This window comes from Python bivittatus, unplaced genomic scaffold (assembly GCF_059951505.1).
Source record: "Python bivittatus isolate LINGU-HERP-01145 unplaced genomic scaffold, Pbiv_v1 ctg000280_np1212, whole genome shotgun sequence".
Taxonomy (NCBI): domain Eukaryota; kingdom Metazoa; phylum Chordata; class Lepidosauria; order Squamata; family Pythonidae; genus Python; species Python bivittatus.
This window is the reverse complement of record NW_028277066.1, coordinates 9,539-33,800: the sequence shown is the minus strand read 5'-3', so window position 1 is coordinate 33,800 and position 24,262 is coordinate 9,539. Positions and strand designations below refer to the sequence as shown.

General features: G+C 49.7%; 1 protein-coding gene across 2 annotated transcripts; it reads left to right on the top strand.

Annotated features, from left to right (window-relative positions):
• Nucleotides 1-1,648: 1,648 nt before the first annotated feature.
• On the top strand, nucleotides 1,649-24,049 carry LOC107326803 (SEC14-like protein 2). 2 transcript variants are annotated; one of them, XM_088143166.1, is made up of 12 exons: nucleotides 1,649-1,738; nucleotides 4,510-4,585; nucleotides 8,912-8,955; nucleotides 9,819-9,878; nucleotides 10,092-10,280; nucleotides 10,527-10,622; nucleotides 10,872-10,932; nucleotides 11,046-11,129; nucleotides 12,211-12,317; nucleotides 12,909-13,048; nucleotides 13,924-14,093; nucleotides 20,532-24,049. In XM_088143166.1, the coding sequence occupies exons 1-12, from the start codon at nucleotides 1,685-1,687 to the stop codon at nucleotides 20,666-20,668; spliced, it is 1,218 nt and encodes a 405-aa protein (XP_087999292.1). In that variant the 5' UTR covers nucleotides 1,649-1,684; the 3' UTR covers nucleotides 20,669-24,049. The 2 variants fall into 2 exon arrangements, with proteins under 2 accessions (XP_087999292.1, XP_087999291.1); XM_088143165.1 differs by lacking the exon at nucleotides 20,532-24,049 and having other exon boundaries at nucleotides 13,924-14,532.
• Nucleotides 24,050-24,262: the final 213 nt, after the last annotated feature.

Sequence of the window (24,262 nt, the reverse complement as noted above, 5' to 3'; positions counted from 1 at the left end):
AGCGGTGCTCAAACATGTTGATCTGAGGACCCCTTTACATTCTCAGAAATGACTGAGGACCCCAAAGAGGTCCAACGTACATTTTTGGCTTACTGTATGTGGGTTCTATCTACTGTATTTACATTGACTGTATTAGAAATGAAATCTGAGACATTTTAAACAATTTATTTGACTTCACAGAACCTCTGAAAGGGTCTCGGGGACCCCCAGGGGTCTCCAGACCACACTTTGAGAACGGCTGGTATAAACCATGCCCACGTGGCTTGTTCACAATTTGTAGTGTTGTACAGATGCAGAAAACTGGGTTAGCCTCCTAAACTGATTTCTTTATACTACTGTATTCTTTTATTATCTTTATAGAGTGTTGTAATTAATAAAATGATTCTACTGCACTCAGGTATAAGTACATTTTATTGAACCGCCTTTAGTGCATTCTAAATAAAAATAGTATTATTACCATCACTACTGTACGAATGGCTTTTAATATGTTTTTATTGTTTACATTTTTACTTGTACTTCTGTTGATAGTAGGTTTTCTCCATATTGGGGGGGCTTCATCTGCAGTATTAAGATCCTGCAATTTACCTAGCTATGATATACTGAAATGGGTCACTCATGCTGAGTGACAAACCATGGTGTATGAAACCCAAATGGCCAGGTTGACACAACATGCTACATTAAAACCAGTCAAACCCCATGAAGGATGAGGCTCGCCCGTGGGTGAACTCAGCCTGCAAGTCCATCTGGTCCGGTGGGGACTTTTCTTAGAAAGAGCTCATCGTCTTTAAAGTGATCGTTCTGGAAATGGGCTACTCCAGAAGTGGGGGCAGAGCAGTTCTGAGGTCGGAGGGGCAAATGTCCTGGGTCTCTGGCCGGCCACCCTGGCAGCAGGACACTGGAGTGAAAGGTTGGTGGTCAGGTCCATCCGGATTCCTTCTTTAGTTCTTATCCCTACAGGATTACGTGCAGTCAGTAATTCTCTAAAGCAGTGCTTCTCAACCTTGGCCACTTGAAGATGGGTGGACTTCACTGGGTTAGACACGCAGTAGATCGTCATGGAGCACATCTATCTACGTGGTCGCTAGGAGTCGACAACGACTTGGTGGCACGTCATCCATCCATCCATCCATCCATCCATCCATCCATCCATCCATCCATCCATCTGCGCAAGACAGCTGGCGGTGGGGCGACAGGGTGGGACATCCATCCATCCATCCATCCATCCATCCATCCATCCATCCATCCATCCATCCATCCATCCATCCATCCATCCATCCATCCATCCATCCATCCATCCATCCATCCATCCATCCATCCATCCATCCATTCGCGCAGGACAGCTGGCGGTGGGGCGACAGGGTGGGACAGCCCCTGGCTCTCCAGGCTCAGTCACTGACGGCTTCTTGCAACCTTCCTGGCGACGCCCAGCGCCCCGCCCGCCCCGTTCCTCCCTACCTGCAAGCCCGCCCCACTCCGTGGGGGAGCCAGCTAGTGGCACTACGACTCCCAGAATTCCTGCCGGGCCGGCGCGCTGGCGGGGCTGCTGGGAGTAGTAGTTTCCCACCCCGCCGGAGCACCGCCCCCTCCGGGGGAGGGGAGGAGGGGAGGAGGGGAGGGGGCGTGGCCCGCGAGCCCGCAGCCCCTGAAAGCCGCCGGCGCGGCGCGCGGGCAGGTAGACGCGGTCATGAGCGGCTTCGTGGGCGACCTGAGCGCCAAGCAGGAGGCGGCGCTGGCCAAGGTGAGCGGGGCGGCCGCCCCCCCGGCAGAGAGGTGCCCCCCCCGATTGCGCCCGTCCCTCGCCTGCCCGCTCGGTGGCCGCGCACGGACCTCTTCCCGCGCCGCCCGGACGCGCACCCCGGCGCCGCGCACCCGCAGCCGGCCCGCGCTCGAGCGAGCGGAGCGGAGCGCTGGGCTGGGCTGGCCCGGCCCGGCGGGGCTGCAGCGGGGCCCCCCTCCGCCCCCCCCGCGGGCTTCCAAGGGACAGCCTCGCAAGGAGCCGCCGCCGCCGCCGCCTTGCGCGTCTCGCCTCCGGGCAGCGTTCCCCAGCCGGCTCCTTCGCGTGCAAGTTTGCACTCGCCTCTCGGGAGACCGAGCCCTCGGCGCGGTGGCTGTCCGTCTTGCGCCCTACCTTGCGGGGTCGTTGGGCGGAAGCGCGGGAGGGGTGAAGCGGGGTCACGGGCTGGTCTGCGGGCAGCGGAGAAGCGCTCCGAGCAGCTCGGGGTCCCTCTCGGGAGAGTGGTAAGCCCCGTTGCGCTCAGCCGCTGTGGGTGATGGCGGTTGTAGTGGCAGGAGGGACGGGGGTCGTTCGCCCGGCGGGCAGCTGACGGCAAGGCCGGGAAAGGTCCTCGGCTCCAGGCGCGATTGCCGAGGGCAGGGCGAGGAAGCCGCATCGCCTTTCTGCACCTCCGGAGGGGCAGACGAAGCCGCGTCAAAGGCGCTCCGTGGCGCGGATTCTTGCGATTCTTGGCAGCGACATACCTGCGATGGGACCCTCTCCAAATCCCTCCAAGAGGGTCTTTTATTTTATTTTATTTTATTTGAAGTCAGTTGGGGGAGCACAGCGTCTGGCGGCAGAAGGGTGCCCTCTCCGCGCAGCGCCATGCTCACCTCTGCGCAGGGTCCGGTTAGCCGTGCCCAAGGCAGGGTTGAGCCCGGACGCGTCTGCGTCTTCGGCGCGCATCTCAGCCCGTTCCCTTCCCTGTAAACTAAGGCGATCCTTTTCCTTCCTGTATCCAATTGGGAGTTCCTTGGGGGGCATCTTTGCTTCCCGTTGCAAATGCAGAAGCGCAAGGATTCTCAAAGGGCCCTTTGGGGATTTTAAAAATGGATAAGCAGATTTATGTCTGCTCACCAAGGGAATCTGCTTAACGTGTTGAAACGAGCTCCCTTATTTGTGGTTTATAACCACCAGTACATGGCTCAGCGTGTGGTGCGAACCCTCTCTGTTGTGGTTAATTCAGTAAACCAGTTAAGCGAATCCTGCTTTAGAATAAGTGTGAACGTTTCCGTATTTTGATTTAGTAGACCTGGCTATTGTAAAGGAAGTCTGATTCTTTTTCTTTTTAAAAGAATTGTGGGCTTTCTGGTGACATGTGCTGGAAGCGTTTGGGAAAATCACTGGCATTTCTTTATCCCAAAGCGTTGCTTGAATTCACACAGGGAGCTAAGCCTGAAGACGGGTGTTGTATCTATAGTTTAGGATAAATTACCTGGCGAAATACGCATCTCTCTTATGGCACGGTGTGATATGGACAGAGACAGATATCTTTGGGAAGACTTCTGCTTTCAGGCAGGTCCCTGTAGCAGAGAATGGGCATTCCCCGGAAAATTTTATTGATTGTATTATTTGATCTGTATTCTGTGCTTCCTTCAGGACCTCACAGAGGTGTGCATTGCACTCCTTTTCCAATTTTATTCCCAGAACAATAACCCTGAGAGATAACCTGGGCCGAAACAGGGTGACTCGCTCATAGTCTCCCATCCATTTTCACAGGAAGAGAAAGTTTCTTAAGTGAAAATTACGCGCACTGGATTTTTCTCTCTTTCTCTGGCCTCCAGTTTGTTTCTGGCCTGAGAAAAATGCTCTTTTTAAGAGAAAAGGCTTTTTTGTTTCCTTTGCATGCACTGCATGCAATTTGCATGCAATTTCCTTGCATGCACCGAACCACGAGCAAGCGAGGAACAGAAGTAAAGAGTAACACGGTGGGCCCGAGCTTGTTTTTGTAGAAGCTGCTTTTTCAGCACCTGTTTCTTCCCTTTTTTAAAGGTTGAATTTCTAATTTTTTATTCTTATTAAGTGTGTTTGGAACTAGGATAAAAAAAGGGGGTTAATTTTTAAAAAGATGTTCTAGTTTGTAAGTTGTGAAAAAGCCCTTTTTAAAGCTCACGGGCCCTTTGGGCGAAATGTTGGAATGATGATGAAAACCCTCAAAGAAGGTGCAAACACCCCATCAGGGGAGCCCCCCCGCAAAATTTGACAGGCCCCCCTGGATGCACTAAATGAAGGAACGCTGAGCATGTTTCCTTTAACAGCTGGGGGTGGGGTGGGGTGGTGAAGATGAGCCAAGGGGTTTTTGAGATCATCTCAGCTCCTGATGACTATCTGGACAAAAGCAGACAATATTACGGAAGTTATGGCTTCCCAATATGTTTTTTTCAATTTCCCAGTCTAACCTTAACCCTGACCCTAACCCTGGGATTTTCCATGCTATGTAAATAGGATATTGTTAAGTGCCCCCCAACGCTAATCAAGGGTGCCCTTTGCTTCCCAGCCTCCCAGCGGCTGGCAGTTTGATTTGACTTTATTTAATGTTCCTTCCATTGTGAGGTATAAATGAACTATATACCATCAAAGAAAAATCAGGATGGCCTGGTCCGGCACCTAAATCCCACCACTGTTTTTTATTTTGGCTCATCCCAAGAAAGCATTAAGTGGCTTGAACAAGAAACGAAAGATTCCAGCTGGAGTGTAATCACCACCCCCATATTTTTCTTTTTCCTTTTCTATAGTTCCGTGAGAATATCCAAGATGTCTTACCAAGTCTCCCCGTCCAGGATGACTACTATTTGTTGAAGTGGCTTCGAGGTAAGAAGGAAAACCGTAACGTGTTTGTAGTAAGCCTGGATGCATTTCCTGTAGCCAGGGGTTAGCTTCTGTCCAAGGCCACAGGGTTTGGTCATGCCTGGAAAATTTGGCGGTGGCAAGCGACGCTCCCTTTGCAAGGATGACCCATTAAGTGGCAAAGCAGGGCCGCTTAATGAAGTGATTCAACACTTAGGGAAAACCGGTGCAAGATGTTTGCTGGAAATGCAGTAATGAGGTTGGAGCATTGTTCTGTATTTGGTGGCAATGTTACAAAGCTGAACAATTCTGGAAGACAATTTATCACAGAAGGAAAACAAATCTTAAAGGAGGAATTCTCTTTTCTGCCCACTGTTTTTCTGTTAGACATCACTAAATGTTAGTGGTTCGGAGTTTATGTTACATGTACAGGTAGTCCTCCTTTAGTGACCACATTGGGACCCACAACTTGGTGGTTAAGTGAAGCGGTCGCTAAGTGAAACCATGACTGTGCTTATGATCTTGCTTCAGCTTTCCTTTGCTTTACAGACCTGCAAAGGTGGTAAATGCAAGGACTGGTCGCAGAATTATTTTTCATCGCTGTTGTAATTGCCCCCCTAAACAAGACAGTCGCTAATAAAAATCAAATAAACACATAAATTCTACAGAGTATATAGAGTTAGCTTTATATATGATAACAGCTGCCAGAATAGTATATGCCCCATATAGGAAATCCCATATAATTCTCTCTTTAGAAGGATAACTGGAGGTTTGTAGAGAAAGATGATCATAAAATTACAAAAGGACCAACTGGCGTGGCTCAAGAGCAAGATTATACAAGAATAAAAGTTAAAGTGCAAAGAACACTGTGTGCCTTCATCTGGGACTTCTGTGCCAGCATCGATAGATTTTGGTTAATTCAACAGGTCACTTATAACCGCAACGTGGTGCAAAATTCCGAGTCTGGGCTCTGGATACGGAGTGTTCTGCCCCCCGTGAGAAAACACGTTTGTGAAAGAGGTTGCCACGGCTGTGGTCAAAGCCCAGGGCCTGTTTTCTACGCATCTTTTCTTGTTCAACCCTTTAGCACAAAGAGATCAGTGTGCAAGGTCTGTTACTTCCACGTATCACACGGTCACCCTTTTTGAAAACAGGGAAAAAAAATAAAAAATGAAATATTTCACATTTTTAGAAATGGCACGGCCTTTCTAAATACCTCTGATGTAATAGAGCACTCTTTTAAATTGTCTGTTTTGCAATAAAAACAACACACAGGAAAAGGAGAATCCAGAAGAAGAGGAGTGTGGGTGTGTATATGTGTGTTAGTTCCTATAGAGCTATCTTTGTTTCCTATTTAAAGTTGTATTTGAGCACAGCTTTCCCCGACACCCCCCTTGTAAGTATATTGGATTCCAGCCCCTGTAATTGCTAATCAACCAAATTCCCATCCAAAATACCTGGAGGGTACCAGATTAGGGAGCACAGTGTTATCTGTGAACCCAGTCAATTATGGCTTACTCTGTAAACTAAGTTAAGCAAACCAGGCTTTTGTGTGATATGTAACGCCAGACAGCAGGTTGACGTTTCCATGACCTCACTAACACTGGAAGTGGAGAAGCTAGCCCAGAGTTTCTCCACCTTGGCAGCTTCCAGATGGGTGAACTCGAACTCCCAGAATTCCCCAGCCAGCCATCAGCTAGCCAGTGATTGGAATTCACACATCCTGCTAGGCCATAAACCATTGTTTGGCTGAGTTCAGGGACCATAATAAGCCAGACCAACTGCACAAGAACTTAACTATACAAGCCCCACCACTGCAGATTTTCTCCAGGGAGAAAGGTCTATCATTCTAGGTGTGAACTCACCAGTGTGTGTGGGTGAGCTATAGAAAGGTTTCCTCCACCACCCATATTTTCTTGGCACCCACAGAATTGCCAACTGCTGGCACCCACGTTGACTGCGATGTGAGTCCTTCAGATTCTTCAAAGTGTCTGTCAGCTAGGTCTGCCTCTAGACCCCCTGTCTGGGTATTGCAGAGAATAAAGCTTCTGCGGAGGGGTCTTCAGCCGCTCATAGAAGGTTGCAGGCCAGGAGGGTGGGTGAGTGGGAGAAGACCAGGCTTGAGAACGTCCAGATCATGCTAAAGCTGGGTGGAGGTTACTGTCGGTGGTTTGCAATCTAGAGGAGGATGCTGGGATGAAGCGGGAGAGAAAATGTGTTAACTCCTATCCCAGCAAGAATTTATAACCTGTTATAAAAAGGTCAGCGGTAACTCTTATCCCAGCAAGAATCTATAACCTGTTATAAAAAGGTTTTGAGGGAACACAGCAGGTGAGGGTCTGGTTTGCACTTGGATGGAAGGTTGGAGAAACAGAGAAGTCAAAGACTCATCTCAGAAGAACGCCCCGGCAAGTCATTTCTGTACTTTTGTAGAGACATTTACCTGGATGTGTCGCCAAATCAGGTGGCTCCTGGTAGCCCCTTTTCCACCCCACCCATTTTATTAAAAGGCAGACAGGTTCACAGGTCCCTTTTCTACATTGCTGAGTAGTCCAGAACCTCAGCACGGTTGGTCCATCCAGCTCTCACACAGACGGTCCGGTGCAGTTTCTTTTAATTGTACGAGGAAAGGCACGGCAGTCCACGGTATCCAAAGGTCGGAAGGAGTCCAGCAGCACTTTTTTGGGGAAAACACTTATGCCTTTCAATAAAATTGGCCGGGTGGAAAAGGGGCTACCAGACTTCTCCTGATGTTTGGACCCCGTGGAATGACACCGCTCTTCTCCTACCATGGACGTGTCTAGAAAGCCACAAGGTGTTGAACTGACTTGAAGAACGCTTTAGCTTGGTTATGAAAAAGCACAAAAGATGTTGCAGCTCCATCCGTCTCTTCCCCAGGTCTTTTTGGAAAGGGTGTGGGTGGAAAGAGTAAGGGGATGGTGGCAACGAAGCCATCTTCTCTTCCAGGTAAATGGGCCATAAGAGAGCAACCATCAGCAGTACATGAGAATATAGTAAGATTTCTCCTTGAGGTTATGGTGGTATCTATTCCGACCACCCAAGAATAGTTCTCATTCTTGTCTATTTTTCACATTTCTATCCTGCTGCTGAGAGCGTTTGGATTGCGGCAGGCTGGAAGTATGAAAAATAAATCCTTTTCTTGAGTTCTGAAAAAGTGTGGAAACTTTTCAGGCTGCACCTTTGGAACGGCCCGTCCTTGGCTGGCTAATGGGGACCAAGAAAGAGGAGGTGAAGGAATTGGGTTGGAAGAGGCTCGTGTTAGACAAAACCGGGCTCGTCCCATTTCCTTGCAGGCAACCCATTCAGGGTGAGAAGTCAAGCGAGTTCACGTTTGTTTTCCAAGGCTCAGGTGATGGACTGGATAAGAGCTGTAAATTGCACAAGGCAACGAGTCCGGGCAAATCTGTGCCAGCAGAGAGCCAAGGCCAACGGAGCTAACCGAGTGGCACCCTGCCCCCAAAAGTGCCTTTGAGAAGAGTGGCCTTTGGACGTGACTCTGGGCTGCAATCTAGGGTTGGTTAGTTTCAGTTGGCACATGAGCCAAGAGAGTGTGCTTTCTGAATCAAGGTTATGCCGTTGTGCAAGATGCTGAATTAACAAAGGCAAGAGAAGCGTAATATGAAAGGTCAGGTTTCCTTCAGGTCCAGCTCCGTTCTTGGTGGACACATCTGTATGGCTTCCTTCCCTGAATTCCTCCAGGATTTCAGCCACAACTACGGAGACCCATTTCCTTCCTAAGGGCCACCAAGGTCAACTCGGTGAAGGAAGGAATGAACAGACCGAAGAAGGAAAAAAGACCACAGTAAAACATTGCATTAGCATTAACGGTGGCAATGAGAGCAGGGCAGGGTTGACCCAGGATGTAACAAATCTTAGCCATGGCTTAGGGACACAGAATTGTCGTTGTGGTCTAATAGGTAATGCCAGTAAAATAAGTCAAATTGCTCTGGGAATTCTGAGGAGAGGGAGATCAACTGCAAACGAGGGTCTCTCCAGAATTGGCAACACAACAAGACGTGGGTGGTAGTTTCTTCTGTGGTTCACGATGCTACCCTGGTTCAGCAACTGGGATTTTCCTACATTTGCCTTCCGGTGCTGCCGTGGAAGAGCATTAAAGTGAGCCAAGGAGAAGGTCAACCGCCTTCTGCGAGTGAAAGTGGCAATTGATTGCTCTCTTAAGCATGGACCCAAATCTAGCTGTCTTGCTTGGTTAGCGGAAGAACCAACCCTTCTGAAAGATGCGGGTGCAGCGACAGAGCATTCCCACCATTGGTGCCTGTGGGAGGGTAGTGTGAAATTTCATTCCTAACCGGCATGATCTTGTTCCAGCCCGGTGTTTTGACCTGCAGAAATCGGAAGCTATGCTCAGGAAGGTAAGAGGCAGCTTTCTCTCCCATTATTTTTTATAAACACAGGACAAGGCTGGGTTTGCACACTCCCATTCGCCTGGATCTGTTTTTTGGTCCACACAACACATTGAACCATGAACTAACCCAAACAGGCTGCTTCATCCTGCATGCTAAGCTGTCAGTGAACTAGCCGAGGTCCATCCTAAGCAAGCTGAGCAGGTTGGCAACTGGAGTAGAATTGCTCTTTAAGTGACTTGCCTAAACCTTTGTGCAAACTGAGCCCAATCAATTGAACGTGGCTTTGCTTTTGTTTAGCGCTCACGAGAAACCAATGGAGGTGTCAGTTCGGGTGCCAGACAAGGAGTGGGAGATGCAGGTTCTAACCTACCATCACCGTGGAGGGTCCCTGGGGGCCTCTGAGCCGTCCCTCCCTCTCAGCCTATCCTCCCTTGGCAGAAGAGGGCCACCTGAGGTCCTGCATGAAAGGCAGGATATAAATCTAATCAATAAAGTGAATAAACATGGCAGAAGATTGGGAAAAAACGTTCTACTGGGGGTAGAGAGGAAGGAAGATGACCTTGATGGAGATAGGCAGGAACCGTTTCCTAGGCAAAAGGGGATGAAGCACTTTTAAGGCCAGAAGATCCAGAGAACTTTTGGAAGTGGCTCAGAGAATCACCTCCCTAATTCACGGTAGTATAAGAGGGGGAAGGAGGACCAGCACAATCAGACTTGCGAGATTCTGCTATTGTAGCCCATCTCCATCACAGTAGTTTTAGCCTTCCTGCGAAGTTGAATTCCTGGTCTGGTCTACGTGGTGGGGCCGACATAGGATTTCCCTCTCTCACCGCTTTGTGGTTTGTTCTCTCTTGTTTCTCGGTGAACAGCACGTTGAGTACCGCAAGCATATGGATGCCGAACACATTAAAGAATGGAAGGCCCCAGAGGTGAGTCTCAGGTGATCTCAGGTGATGGCGGTTCCTCCCACTCTCAGCTGTCTCTCTCCTTCAATGGTGCCCAGTCTTGGTTGCTTCAAAAATGTTGCCAAAGGAATGGTACCATCACATTTACTGGGTCAGGTGCCTTTAATTGGGCATTAAGTTGGCCCTGTCCGCTGCTTGGAGGCTGGCCCGTCTGACCTGACCGTGTGGTTCTTGTAGGTTATCCTGAAGTACGTGGCTGGAGGAACATGTGGGTTTGATCGAGAAGGCTGCCCTGTTCAGTATGAGATGGTTGGGGCCCTCGATGCCAAAGGGATCGTCTTCTCTGCTTCGAAGCAGGATCTGCTCAAGCATAAATTCAAGGAGTGCGATAGGTTGCGGGAAATATGCGAGGAACAGTCTGAAAAAGTAAGTCAGGGCGTGTGCAGAGTCAGCAGACTGGGCCAGATGGCACGATCCAGAAGTTCTGACTTTTTTTCAGGCTGTGGAACCTGTTCATTGTAAAATAAAATAAAATAAAAAATAATTCTAGAGCCCCTGATCAAAAGGCAAAGCGTGGGTGATAGAAAAGGGGCTGCTGATGTTCCTATTTACATCATTGCTTTATTTTTTCTCCCCATCTCTCTCTCTTCCCCCCACTCCCCTTTTCTCAAGCTGGGGAAAAGAGTTGAAACTGTTTTGACGATTTCTGATTTTGAAGGGCTGGGTTTGAGGCATCTCTGGAAACCAGCCATTGACATCTACGGAGAGGTGAGATGGGCAAAGAGGCTTGCGGGTCGTGCACTGAGAATTTTCCCCCTTGTTTGAACTAGAGTCGTGTTTTTGACCTTGGCAAGTTTAAGACATGTGGACTTCAACTCCCAGAATTCCCCAGCCAGCATGGCTCGCTGGGGAATTCTGGGAGTTGAAGTCCACCTATCTTAAAGTGGCAACGGTTGAGAAACACGGCTATAAACTTTTGCAGTTTTCTTTTCTTTGATTGTTTCTGTACCCTTCCAGGTTATTGCCATGTTCGAAGCGAACTATCCTGAGTACCTTAAAAATGTATTTGTTATTAAAGGTGAGTCTCAATCCCTCTCTGTGGGGGCATGCATTTTTTGATTTTTTGCGGGGGAAAACACATCCCCTTACCCCTTGATTAATGCTGGTTTGTTTTTCCTGCCCACAATACAGCACCGAAACTGTTCCCTGTAGCTTACAACCTGGTGAAGCACCTTCTGAGTGAAGATACTCGCAAGAAGTTAATTGTCTTGGGAGGTAGGCGGCTTTGTTGTGAATCTTTGATTTCTAGCAGGAAAAAAAGGGTTGGTCAAGCGAAGCCCAGAACAAAAGGGAAGGCAAAACCAATTAAACACGCAGCTATTGCCAAAATTCTCCTTCTTTTTGGATTGGAGATGCAAAACTCCTTCAATGTGATGCGAAACGTCCCTTTTGATTGATCCACATTTCCTCCTGATCAGCTGATTCAAAGGTTTATTAAATATTTCTTGAATTTCGTAAAGAGGTTTATTGGTTGGGCTGTATTAATTCACATCTCGTTTTAATTTTTTAAGTTCTGTTAGCGATGTAGTTCCTAGTAGGTCACCTCTGTCTAAAACAACGCTCTTCTAGACAGAAATGTTGAATACGGATATTTAAAATATTGTTATTTCTCCTAAGATTACAATTGTCCCTTTGTGTATTCCCAAACTTCACCGCTCTGCATTTTTTTAGGTGTGCTTTGGTTCTTCATTATGATTTTGTAAATGTTCAAAGTTTCATTGAGGCATGCGGTTTAATTAAACATACTAAATTATATTTAACACAGAGTTGGGTCCTGACCTTCTGGTTCAGTCCCATCCATGTTGGAGTTTTCTCTGAGTTTTTGCTGTCCTTCTGAAATTGGATGCAAATCGAAGAAATGATCTGTTCTATGCAGGGTTGACCTGATGGCTGCGTTCACACACACATGCTTTAACCTGGTTACTGAGTTTGTTTCTGCATGTAAATAACCGAGAGTCCACATTCCTTCCATTACTGCAAATCATCAGAGATCTAACAGGCTCCACATGTTCTTTTATTTTGTATTTATTTTAATTTGTTTAATGTTTGAGGTGTGCCTTTTTCATTTACAGCTCTTTTATGTGCAATATATTTCAATTTTATTTTGTTGAAAAACACCTAGGCTTCTAGCCCACAGACTCGTGGAGGTTTTAAAGAAATTATTATTAATTTATTAGGGCCGGTAGACAACCGGGCTGTGCAACGCTCCAGTGCAATTCCAGGAAGGGGGTTTGGAGCACACAACAGCCACGAACGAGTATCTATTGAAAACAGTGTCCTTCTTACTTCTCCCTAGCAAATTGGAAAGAAGACTTACACAAATATATTGACCCTGCAGAGATCCCCGTGTTATATGGGGGGACCCTCACGGACCCTGATGGAAACCCCAAATGTGAGACCAAGGTATGGATATTTGTCAGGCGCTTAAGACCAGAAATTTTGGCAAAATTAGCCCCCAGCAGTTAGAAAGTGTGGCTGCCAAAATCACCATTTACAGAATGAATGAAAGAGCAAGAAAGCACCAAAACCAGCTGGAGAGGCATAGAAGCAGCTGGAGAAATAGGCAATCCTTGGATTTACTCATGCTAAACCAGGGTTTGTTGAGTAAGTGCCAGTGGCGGGATTCAAGCAACACACAAAGCCATAAACATGGTTTTGCCAGCTACAATATCCACACAGAAATACGCCACACACAAGGCCACCGAAGGGGTTGTGTGCAGTCTTAGCCCGGCAGACCTGGCTGTCGTGGCTCAGAAACCCTGTGGTTTGGGGCTGAACGAGTTGTGTAAATCCAGCCAGTTGAGGTTCGTTCGTGAAACCATGGTTGAACAAACCCTTCTGGAATGTGACACGTGAGGGACATCAGGAGAACGAAGAGATGGGCCAGTGTTTTTCAGACTTGGCAACTTTCAGGTGTATGGACTTCAACTCCCAGAATTCCTGGCTGGTTGCTTCTAGGCTTGCTTCTGGCTGTTCATGATCTCCGTTTTACAGATAAACTACGGTGGTGATATCCCCAAAAAGTACTACGTGCGGGATCAGCTGAAGCAACAGTACGAGCATTCGGTCATCGTGAACCGGGGCTCTACCCAGCAGCTGGAATACGAAATCCTCTTTCCCGGCTGCGTCTTGAGGTAGGTCAGGGTGGACCTCAGCAGTGTGGGGAGAAGAGGAAGGAGGGTGTAGAGCTGGTGGTCTTCCACCCGAGCTTCCACACGTTTCACACCTGCGAGGTAGGCTGGCTCAGAGTGTCAGTTCAGCAGCACCCAGGGAACCCCAGGGCTGACCAGGTTCTGACCCCGTGATTCTTCTACACGTAGTCCTTGCTATCCGACCACAATAAGGACCGGAATTTAGGTCGCTAAGAGATTTGGTCGTTAAGCGAATCGGAGCTGATTTTACGTCCTTGTTACAAGGGTTGTTAAGCGAATTCAGCTTCCCTAATGGACGTATTTTGCTGGAATTTGCTTAACGACCATGTGATTTGCTTAACGACCATGTGACTCGCTTAATGACCATTGTAAAAAAGGTCGCAAATTGCGATCGCGTGACCGCAGGGGTCATAAAGCATTTTTCCCAAGGCTGTCATAACTCTGGACCATCGTTAAATGAACAGTCGTTAAGCAAGGACTACCTGTACCAGCATTCTGACCGTGGCTTCAGGGGCACCTCACTTTTTGCATTTCAAGCTTTCACCTTAAGTGGCAAGCCAGGACAGGTAGCATGGGACAAAGAAGTGGGCAGGTGAGAAGCAAAGCCAAATTTCGCCTAGACCTTTTTCATTGCTCGCATCTGAGTTTGACATCTCCGCTCTTTTTTGATTTCCATCGTTTCATTGTTTTTAAACGTTTTTAAGAATTTGTAAACCACCCAATTTGTTTTGCATTTGTTCTCACAAACACCCGTTTGCAATCGTTCCTGCATTTTAGGAGTAGGAATCTGAATGCCCGAACGCTCTTCCCTGCTTTAGAAAAATGCTTGTGGGTTTGTCTTCTGCCCTGAATTCAAGGTGGCAGTTCATGTCGGACGGGGCCGATATAGGCTTTGGCGTCTACCTGAAGACCAAAGTGGGGGCACGCCAGCATGCTGGGGAGATGACCAAGGTGTACCCCAACCAGCGCTACAACGCCCACCTGGTCCCCGAAGACGGCAGCCTCACCTGCGCGGATGCTGGTATCTGTGAGTGGCCTCGGCTGGCTCCTTTCCCTTTCCCTTTTCCTGCTCTTGCGGATTTCATATTTAATGTTCTTTTGTCAAGTCCACGATGTCCACCTCTCAGTTCTGAAGCATTCTCACGCAACCAGGCATGGGTCAGACAAATACTTCTTTATTAAGAGGTACATGTAGCTTGTAAACAGAACATTGCTAAAACTAAAGCCTTGGGTAAACCTCCCTCTATTTATCCCCCGTCCCCTTATTGCCTGGCGTCGTGACTCCTCTTCACCTGTTGTTGACCTCTCTCCTTCCTCCCCGAGCTTCTTCCTGGTTCTTTGGGCCCCAGCTGCCTGGCCGCAATCAAGCCAGCCTAAATTGCCCATATATGGTTAAGCTGCTTTCCAACTCCCCTTACAACCATTAACAGCCACCCCCCCCCTTAGTTACAAGTGGCAGAAACAAATCAATCCAAATCCCAACGAATGCAATACCATGGAAAACAACAACAGTTGGGTGATGCAGGTTCTGACATACTGCCCCCCTCCCGAAAAACCTCTCTTCACCACGCTGGCCAGGAGCCCTAGAAATAAGGAAAAGAGGAACTGGAATTATGAAAACATACATCCTATAGAGTTCAACACGTTCACCTGGGTTTGTTAGGATAATTCTTGTAAAAGTCCAAAAGTAAGTCTGGAGCTCTAACATGTCTTTTGGAGACCCATTCAGCCAGAGATTTAGGGAAATGTTTCCAATGTACCAAATACTGAATGTCTCCTTTGAATTTTCTAGAGTCCAATATTTCCCTGATCTGAAAGTGTTATTCCCCCTCGATCATAATAGGTTCAGGAGGGGTCACTGATGGCCTCCATTTATCAGATTCCTTGTAGGGTTTCAATAGTTCACTGTGGAAGACAGGATTAATCTTCCTGACGGTTTTGGGGAGTTTCAAACATACAGACACAGGGTTAATTACTCTATCCACCGTGAAAGGTCCTATGTATTTATTATCAAGCTTTCTACATGGCCTGGAAGATTTCGGATTCTTGGTAGATAACCACACTTTGTCCCCAACTTTCCACGGTTCATATGGTGCTCTCTTCTTATCTGCTCGTGCTTTATAACTTTCTCTAGCTTTTGCAATAGCTTTTTCTGCGATAGGCCACAATCCCCTTATCCTGTCACCCCATTCATCTACTGTTTTAACCCCTGTTTGAGCGTGGGGAAGTTCAGGTATAGGTACAAATTCTTTCCCTGATACAATTTGGAAAGGGGACAGCCCAGTACTATCGTGTACAGCATTATTGTAAGCCACTTCAGCATAAGGTAATAAGTCCACCCAATTGTCCTGTTGATGGTTTATGAAACATCGCAAATACTGTTCCAACCCCGCATGCCTCCTCTCTGTCGCTCCGTCCATCTGAGGATGAAAGGAAGAGCTTATTGCTTGCTTGGACCCCAAAAGGGTTAAAAATGCCTTCCAGAATTTAGATGAGAACTGGACCCCCCTGTCGCTGATCACTCTTTCAGGACAACCGTGTAATCTGTATATGTGTTGGATAAACAATGCAGCTAGTTCAGGCACTGAGGGGATGGCTTTGCACGGGATGAAGTGAGTTTGTTTAGAGAAGAGATCAGTAACAGTCCAAATTACAGTCATTTTCCTGCTCTCTGGTAGGCCTACAATAAAATCCATGCTTATTTCTTTCCATGGTTTTTCAGGGCAGGCCACAGTTTGTAATAATCCACGTGGTTTCACCCCTTGCCTTTTGGCCATAGCACATACAGGACAGGTAGTTATGTATTCTGCCACATCTCTCCTGAGTGAAGGCCACCAAAATTGCCTGCGGAGTAGATGTAAAGTTTTGAAAAACCAAAGTGTCCTCCTGTTTTATCATCATGGCCCCTTTGTAGTACCATTTTTCAAGCCTCCTGGGGCACGTACAGTCTATCTGCTTTCCACCATGCCCCCTCCCTCTGGGTTAGTTCCTCCTTATTCTCCTGGAACCACTCATCCTGTTCCAGGAATCGATTTAAGTCCATTAATAACTCTGACTTGAGGAGGATTTGGTGGCATTACTTAGTGACCTGGTGACTGCAGCTGCCAGTTCTGGCCCCTGCCGGTTGGGGATTACAGCTGACACCACCTTCTCCCGTTGGCTATTGTGCTGGGGCAGCTGGAAAGAGCATCTGCCAAGAAATCCCACCCTCCCGGGAAGTATTTTAAAGTGAAATTAAATCTGCTGAAGAATTGCGCCCATCTTATTTGTTTAGGAGACAACTTTCGGGGTGATGTCAACGCTTCTAAATTCTTATGGTCCGTCCAAACCTCAAAAGTTTCCTCCGCGCCTTCCAGCAAATGCCTCCAATTCGTTAAAGCCCATTTCACTGCGAAAGCTTCCTTTTCCCACACTAGCCACCTCTGCTCAGGTTCAGTGAACTTTCTAGATAAGTAAGCACATGGTTTTAACACACCTTCCTCATCCCTTTGTAAGAGGCCAGCTCCAGTTGCTACGTCTGAGGCATCTGCCTGAATAACAAAAGGCTTTGTTGGGTCTGGGTGTTTTAGGATGGGTTCAGCAGTGAATAATTTCTTGAGGTTTTCAAAAGCCTCCTGACATTCTGCTGTCCATTTTAAAGAGGCGCTGGTGGCTTTTGCAGCTGCCGAGGGTTTGTCCTTCGTTTTTAAAAGATCAGTCAGAGGGAGGGCTACTTGTGCAAAATTAGGAATAAACTGTCTGTAAAAGTTGGCAAAGCCAAGGAAACTTTGCAGTTGTCTCCTGGTTTTTGGCGCCTCCCAAGCTAGGACATCCCGCACCTTATTGGGATCCATTTCCACTCCTTTATTAGATATTCTGTAGCCCAGGTAGTCAATGCAATCCTTATGGAACTCACACTTGGATAATTTTGCATACAACTGCGCATTTAGCAGGTTCTCCAGCACTTTCCTGACCAATTTCACGTGTTCCTCCATAGTTTCAGTGTAGATTAAAATGTCATCCAAGTACCCCAACACTCCTCGGTAGAGGAACTCGTGCAAGACCTCATTAATCAGTTGCATGAATACCCCGGGGGCGCCTTTTAATCCGAATGGGAGGACTTGATACATGTAGGGTCCCAGTGCGCAGCGGAATGCGGTGCGCCATTCGTGCCCAGCTTTTATCCGCACCCTGAAATATGCCTCTCTCAAATCTAGTTTGGTAAAAATCTTTCCTTTTCCCAAATGAGCTAACAAGTCTTTCATTAATGGGAGAGGGTATTTGTTCTCCGTGCATATTGCATTTAACCCCCTATAGTCCGTGCATAAGCATAAAGTCCCATCTTTCTTTTCTCTGAAAAGGGCTGGCGCTGCCAGGGGGGATTTGGCGGGCACTATGAAGCCTCTGCTCAAGTTTTTGTCAATGAATTCCCGCAACGCCCCCATTTCCTTTTGGGTCATTGAGTACATCTTTGGGGCTGGGTACTTTGCTCCTGGCACCATCTCAGTCTCGCAGTCTGTGGGGCGATGTGGCGGTAGCTGGTCGGATTCCTCTTCGCTGAATACTTTCGCCAAGTCCCTATATTGCCAGGGGATTTCCTCCCCTCCCCCCGCGTGGGGCCTCCCCCCTTGGCGCTGCTCCTTCAGGGCTGCTGCCCCAGCTCCCCTCGTGGGTTGGGCTCCGCCTGCGCAGTCCCACGCCCGCCATCCCGCCATCCGGGAAGGCCAGAGTCTTCTCCCGCCAGCTGATGCGGGGGTCCCTCCGTTCCAGCCCGGACATTCCCCGGATGAGGGGCAACTAGCCAGCGGCGCGACCAGGCGCCTTAAAGCCTCCCGGTGCGTTCCGGCTCTTAACTCAAAAGCCTCCGCGTAGTAGCGGACCGCACCTCCCCCACCGCTGTTCCATCCACTTGCCTGAAGATTATGGGCGTCTTCAGCCGGTGCACTTCCAAATTTAGTCCGTTGACGAGCGCGAGGCTGATCACACTCCGGGAGCAACCCGAATCCAGCAGCGCTGTGAGCCGGGCCCGACGGGTCGATCGCGGAGCACGGATCACTACCTCATAGGTCACGGGACTCACCCGGATGTCCTCGATCGATTTGCTCGGGAGCGGCTGGCCGCGCCTTGGGCTCTCCTCCCTCTGGCCGGAGCTCTCCCCGCCTTCCTCGCTGTCGGAGAGGTCGGCCGTTCTCAGCCGCTCTTCTTCGCCTCTCGCCGCCGTGCTTTTCCGTGGGCCTTCGTTGGCTTTGCAGGTTTCTCGGCTTTTTTCCCTGTCGGCGCGGGTTGTAGCCTGGGGTTCTGGGGGCAGGCCGCCACGAAGCGCCCCTTCTCGCCGCACACGAAGCAGGCGTTCCCCGCGGCCGGCGGCCTTGCCGAGGGGGTAACCCCTTCCTGGCCGGTTTCCGCCCCGTTTGCCGTGCGGCGCTAGGGGGCCGCCCTCTTGCCTCGGCGCCGTGCGGCTTGACTCTGGCCAGCTGCGCCTCCAGCACGGAGACGTGGGTGATCCACCCCGCCAAGGTCTCCGGGCACGCCCGCATGAGCCTCGGGTCCAGCCCCTCCTGGAACGGCCGCACGAGGAACGCCGCTCTGGCCAGTCGGGCAGCTTCTTCGCCGCCGAGCGCCTGAACTGCAGCGCGTACTCGGTCACCGAGCGCGGCCCCGGCTTCGGCTCCCGGATTGCCTCCGCTGCGTGCGGGCGGGCACGTGGGTCCTCGAACCGGTCCCGTAGGGCGGTGATGAAGCGGTCGAAGCCCCCCACTTCTGGGCCTCCGCTTCATTCAAGTCGTTCGCCCACCCGGCTGCCACGGCCACCAGGAAGCGGGACACATACAGCCCCCTCCAGGCAGCGCTGGCAAACAGGCGCCCGCACGTGCCCATGCAGATTCCCACCTGGTTCAGGAAGGCGGGCAGCTGGGCGGGGGCTCCGCCGTACTTCTCTACTACCCCCCTCTTCTCGATAGGTCCCCCTCCTCCCGATGGGGCCGTTGGGCGGCTTGCTCCTGGTCCGCTCCCCCGCCGCGTCCTGCGGGGGGTTGGGCCGGGGCCTGATGAGGGGGAAGGGTCGGTGGTTCCAGCGGAGCCCTTGGGGAGGGCTGGTCGGTCGGCGCAGGCCCGTCTGGGTGAGGGAGCTTGCACGGGAGGCTGCACCATAATCCCCAGCTCATCCAACGCCTTCCAGCTTCCTCACCCGTTGCCCCTCATCCCATGGCGTCCACCCCCCCCCTTAGTTACAAGTGGCAGAAACAAATCGATCCAACTCCCAACGAATGCAATACAAGGGAAAACAACAACAGTTGGGTGATGCAGGTTCTGACATCTTTCTTGTACAGTGGTACCTTGGTTCACGAACTTAATTCGTTCCACAACTCTGGTCGCAAACCGAATTGGTCGTGAACCGAATCAAATTTTCCCATAAGGTTCAGTGTAAATACAGTTAATCCATTCTGAACCATATGTATTTTTTTTTTTAAACCACAAAAGTATGAAACAAAATACAGTACAGTACAGCCTGAAGAGAGCAAACACTAACCTTGCTTGAGGCGACTTCTGGCGTGGAGGACAGAAAGGTGGGTGGGGAGGCAGTTATTGCTTGGAGGGAGAGTCCCCCTCCCTACAGGAAGCCACGACCTGTGTCACATCAGGGAAAATGGCCGTGGGTCGTGTTCGTCACCTGATGCGGAGTTCGCGAACGGAAGCAAAATTTTGTGAACGGTGCTGTTCGTGAACCGAATTGTTCGTGAACAGAAGTGTTTGTGAGCCAAGGTATTACTGTATTTATATTGGGTTGTCTTATCTTTGTCTATTCATTTAAAAGATTGTATGGCTGCTGTCACAGGCGCCCCCAGGTCCGGCTTATGGCCACTCACTCGCACCCTCCCAGCCTGTTGGGCCGGGCGGATCCCGTAAGCCCCCCTTGCTGTCCAAAGCGCTTTCGCCACTTTGGGGGAGCCGGGCTAGCCGATGGTTCGGGGTTTGGGCAACGCCGGGAATTGCTGAACGGAGCTTTTCAGTTTTTTCAGGGTTTCCCAGAGAGCAGGCGAGACACGCAGCCCTGGTCAACAGCTGGGAAAGAATGATTATAAATAATTATTATAAGTAAAGTAATAATTAGGGACACGCACGGATCACGTCCAACCGAGCACTGAGGCAGAAGCGGTTCTTTGGAATACACGGAGAGCCAGTGAATTTAGAGTAACGGCAACACTTTTCTGCTTACGATGTGCACTTGCTCTTTCTCACACACACTCATCACGCTTACCCACGTCCTTCTCCACTAGGCTGGTTGTTTGTGGACCCCTAGGATCGTCCCCTCGGCCTCTGGGGATCGATATGGAGCAGTTTGGGGAACCCGGGCTAGTCGACGGTTCAGGGGTTGGGCAATGCCGGGAATTGCTGAGTGGGGTCCCTGGGAAAGGGCACGGTCTCCAGCTGCTGAGCAGGGCCGGCGGTCCTGGGTGATGATGGTCTCTCTCTTCTGCCCGCGCAGACGTCCTTCGCTTTGACAATACCTACAGCTACCTCCACGCCAAGAAAATCAGCTACACGGTGGAGGTCTTGCTCCCGGATAAGAAATCGGAGCAGAAGATCCGGGAGTCGGAGGAGCTCCAGATTAACCACGCCTGATGAAGACCCCCAGGGGCCTCTCTGCTGCCCTCCCCGCCCCCCAGGAGTGGCAGGGGTGGGCACCATCCTCAGAGGTCCTCTCTGGGGGCGAATTCATGCTTGGGGAGTCAGTGGGGTGCAGGAGGTTTCAAAGACGCTTGCCTCAAGGTGGCGGGTCGCGAATCGGTTCCTTCCAGCCCTGCGGTTTTACGAAAGGGCACCCGTGGCTCCCCACCGCCCGTCGTTGCGGGACGCAGGAGGGCATCGTAGTCAAGCTTGTGCGGGAATCGGCTGCCTACTCTCTAGTTTAGGGCTACGGGAGAGGATGGGGCTGCCTTGCCTCTTTGCGGGTGGGTGCTTTGGACCCTGGGGGTAATCGTGGGATTGAGGACAGCCCCCCAGTCCTCACAAAGGGGAGGCCATTGAGACCGAGCGTTGGCTTCCACCGGGGGCCTCCCAGGTCCAAAGACAGTAGGCTTCTCTGTCCTTGGCAGAGGTATACTGTGCCTGTATCGGGAGGCTCTGCTTCAAAAGTCACCAAAAGACCCGTCCTAGATCCATTTTAATCCCCTTCCCCGGGATTAAACTGGACAAGCTTCTGGTTGGGAAGTAGAAGCAAAATCTGCCCTTGCTCAGCTTGAAGGCAGCCAACAGCGCTGCACGTTGATCCTCCTGTTCTGGCGATGCCAAGGACCACCGTCTCTCAAACCACCCTTGCAATGTGCAAGCAGAAACTGCGCCAGGAAATGAGGGGCCTGGGGGTCCCCCACCATGCTGTGCTGCTCACCGACTGCCTTAAACGGTCACCTCAATTCCTGCCTGCCTTAGTTCCTTTGCTGCTTCTGGGACTTTGACAGGACTGGCAGCCACCGGCCCCAATAGGACTCTTTGTACAAAATCCTACCCGAGATTGACAGACGTATCTTTGCTCTGGGTCACTTTGTCCTTTGCACAACAGGACATTTTCCACTGCACACTCCGGACTTGGGGAGATCACGGAACAGTCCTGCACTATAGAGAACTGTGGAACTGCTGTGTTAATTTTTTTTGCCCAATTTTCTTACACTTTACATACGAGTCGCTTGTTCTAGGATGGAATTTTGAACGTTCACACCAACCTCCGTACTTGGGACCCACAGAACCCCCTTCGCCATGCTTTCCATAGGTCTTTCTAACGGCTATCCCTTCTTTTTTTTCAGACCTCCACTCTTAACCAGTCCTTCCTTCCGTCCGTCCATCCATCTCTCTCCTTTCTTCTCCCTCCTTCCTTCCTTTTTCAGATCTCCACTGTTAACCAGGCCTGCCTGCCTGCCTGCCTGCCTGCTTCCCTCCCTCCCTCCCTCCTTCCTTCCGTCCATCTCCCTTCCGTCTCCTTCCTTCTCTCTCCTTCCATCTGTCCGCCTGTCCGTCCATCCATCTCTCCCCTTCCTGCCTGCCTGCCTCCATCTGGTAGCCCCTCTTCCGGCCAACCAATTGCATTAAAAGGCACAAGGTTTCATGACCTGCAGCTCGCTTCATCCGATGCCCGGAGTGGCTGGACCGAAAGGGGATTTACTGAGGAGTGGGGGGAAGAAGAGAAGGCCGTTATACGCATGTGCAGGTTGCCTGTTCAGGTTACCAGTGAACAGTCCTGATGGGCTAAAACCCCCTGGGAGGGTTTGTCGGGACCTTCCGAGGTTGCCCGAAACCTTTTGCGGCTTGTGGGCTCAGCAATCTCTCGCTCCCTCGTGCTGGAGGAGTTTTCCCCCGTTAGCTCCTCTGCGTCTGACGAAGCGAGCTGCAGTTCGGAAGCTTTTGCTGTTTAACCAGGTGGGTCGGCCTGAAACGCTGCGGGAAGAGTCCTTCCTGCTTCTCTAGCCTAGCCCGGCGTTCCTCCCACCGCGTCTTCGTTGCAAGCGGCCGCAACGAGGAAGCTACAAAGAGGGCTGCAAATGTCCAGCACACCACTGGGTGACAGCAAAGAGGGACCGAAAACCATATTCCTTGCTCCATCTAGCAATCGCTCCAATTCCTGCCGTCCCGAAATGAAAAAAAAAGAAGATGCTTGGTCGGTTGCTGGTGTAGATAGCCACAAAAGGGGCAGGCAGATAGAAATCAGAACTCTTTATTTACTGTACTGTATTTATTTAAATTTATTAGCCCCCCAACTCCTGTGGACTCTGGGCGGCGTACAAAACTAGGAAAAAAACATAAAAACAGCTAAAAGCATCAAATCAGACAGACGCCCCAGACTAAAATGATTTTCCATGTCATGCTAAGCTACACTTGTGGAAGAAATTGCAATTGGTTTTGTTCACATAGCATACAAAACCGTAAACCCTGATTTACAAGCCCCAGGGGTGCAATTCACGTAACATGTGAAGCCATGATCAAATGCCGTGGCTTAATGCATCCTGTGAGCCCAGGTCAAGTCTAATTGTGGCTTTCCTATTTAAAAAAAACACAAATATTAAAAAGAAAAAATTCACTGTTTTGCCATGAAAACTACCTCTGTCCACATAGTAAAGTCTTTGCTCTTATTTTACTCGATGATCATCGAAAAAATTCGATGATCCACTTGTTTGTTCTCTTGGCTGTCCAGGGTGTTCTCAGGAGTCTTCTCCAACACCAAAGTTCAGAAGTGTCAATGCTCTTCCTCTCCTGGTTCTTCAAAGTCCAACTTTCGCTTCCATGGAGAGCCACCAAGAAGACCATGGCCTGCACCATTCCGATCTTTGTAGGTATAGACCCATGGTGGCATCTGAGTATCTTTTCCAAGGCCTTCGCGGCTGCTCTACTGAGTACTCGTCGGTGGCGTATTTCTTGGCTGCTTGTTCCTTTACTGTGGATGGTTGAGCCTAACAGGCAGAAGCTCTCCACCACTTTGATAAGTCCGCCCAAAATTATTCTAAAGGTAGAACAATCCCAGACCTGTCTCAGGAACAAGCCGATCCTTTCCCATTAGTTCTCTGAAAGAAGGACCAGTTTGGCCACCCTGATATAAAAGCGCGTGGTACTGGAGAAGGAGCCCTGCCCCAAGGAAATTACAATCAACACGACATGCCTGAAGCCATAGGTAAGCATCAGTGAGCTGGCTTCTCTTCCGGTTCGTTCCCAGAAGATCCGTATCTTTCGGAACACACAATCCGGTGTTGCTACCCGTGTGATTGCACTTAGGGAGCGATACACCCCAGTGTACCTTTGACTAATCTGGGTTAATATGATCAATATTTGGTTACAGGGGATCAAAGCAAAGTCGGTTTGTTTGGTTAGCTTATGGCTCGACATGTGCGAGCCCAGAGAATGGATTAATTCACTAACTGGGTTAAGGAGTAACGTTGGCTGTAAAACAAAACATACTCAAGTTTCCAAATACTGTTTTCTATCTGCAAGCTATATAATAAAGTGATGTGTGAACATCCAGCTTGTCTTCCCGATTTGCTTTTCATAAGTTTGCGTTTGTAGGGCGGTGTGTGGGTGGCACTTCATTGTTTAGCCGTTCCCTGATATCAGAGTCGTTCCGATCGCATTTCTTTTAGCTAGGGTTACCGTATTTGGGCTGCACAAATGCACAGAGCCACTAGATGGCAGCCAGACCATTTCTTTTTGGCACCATCTAATGCTCATTACATTTTT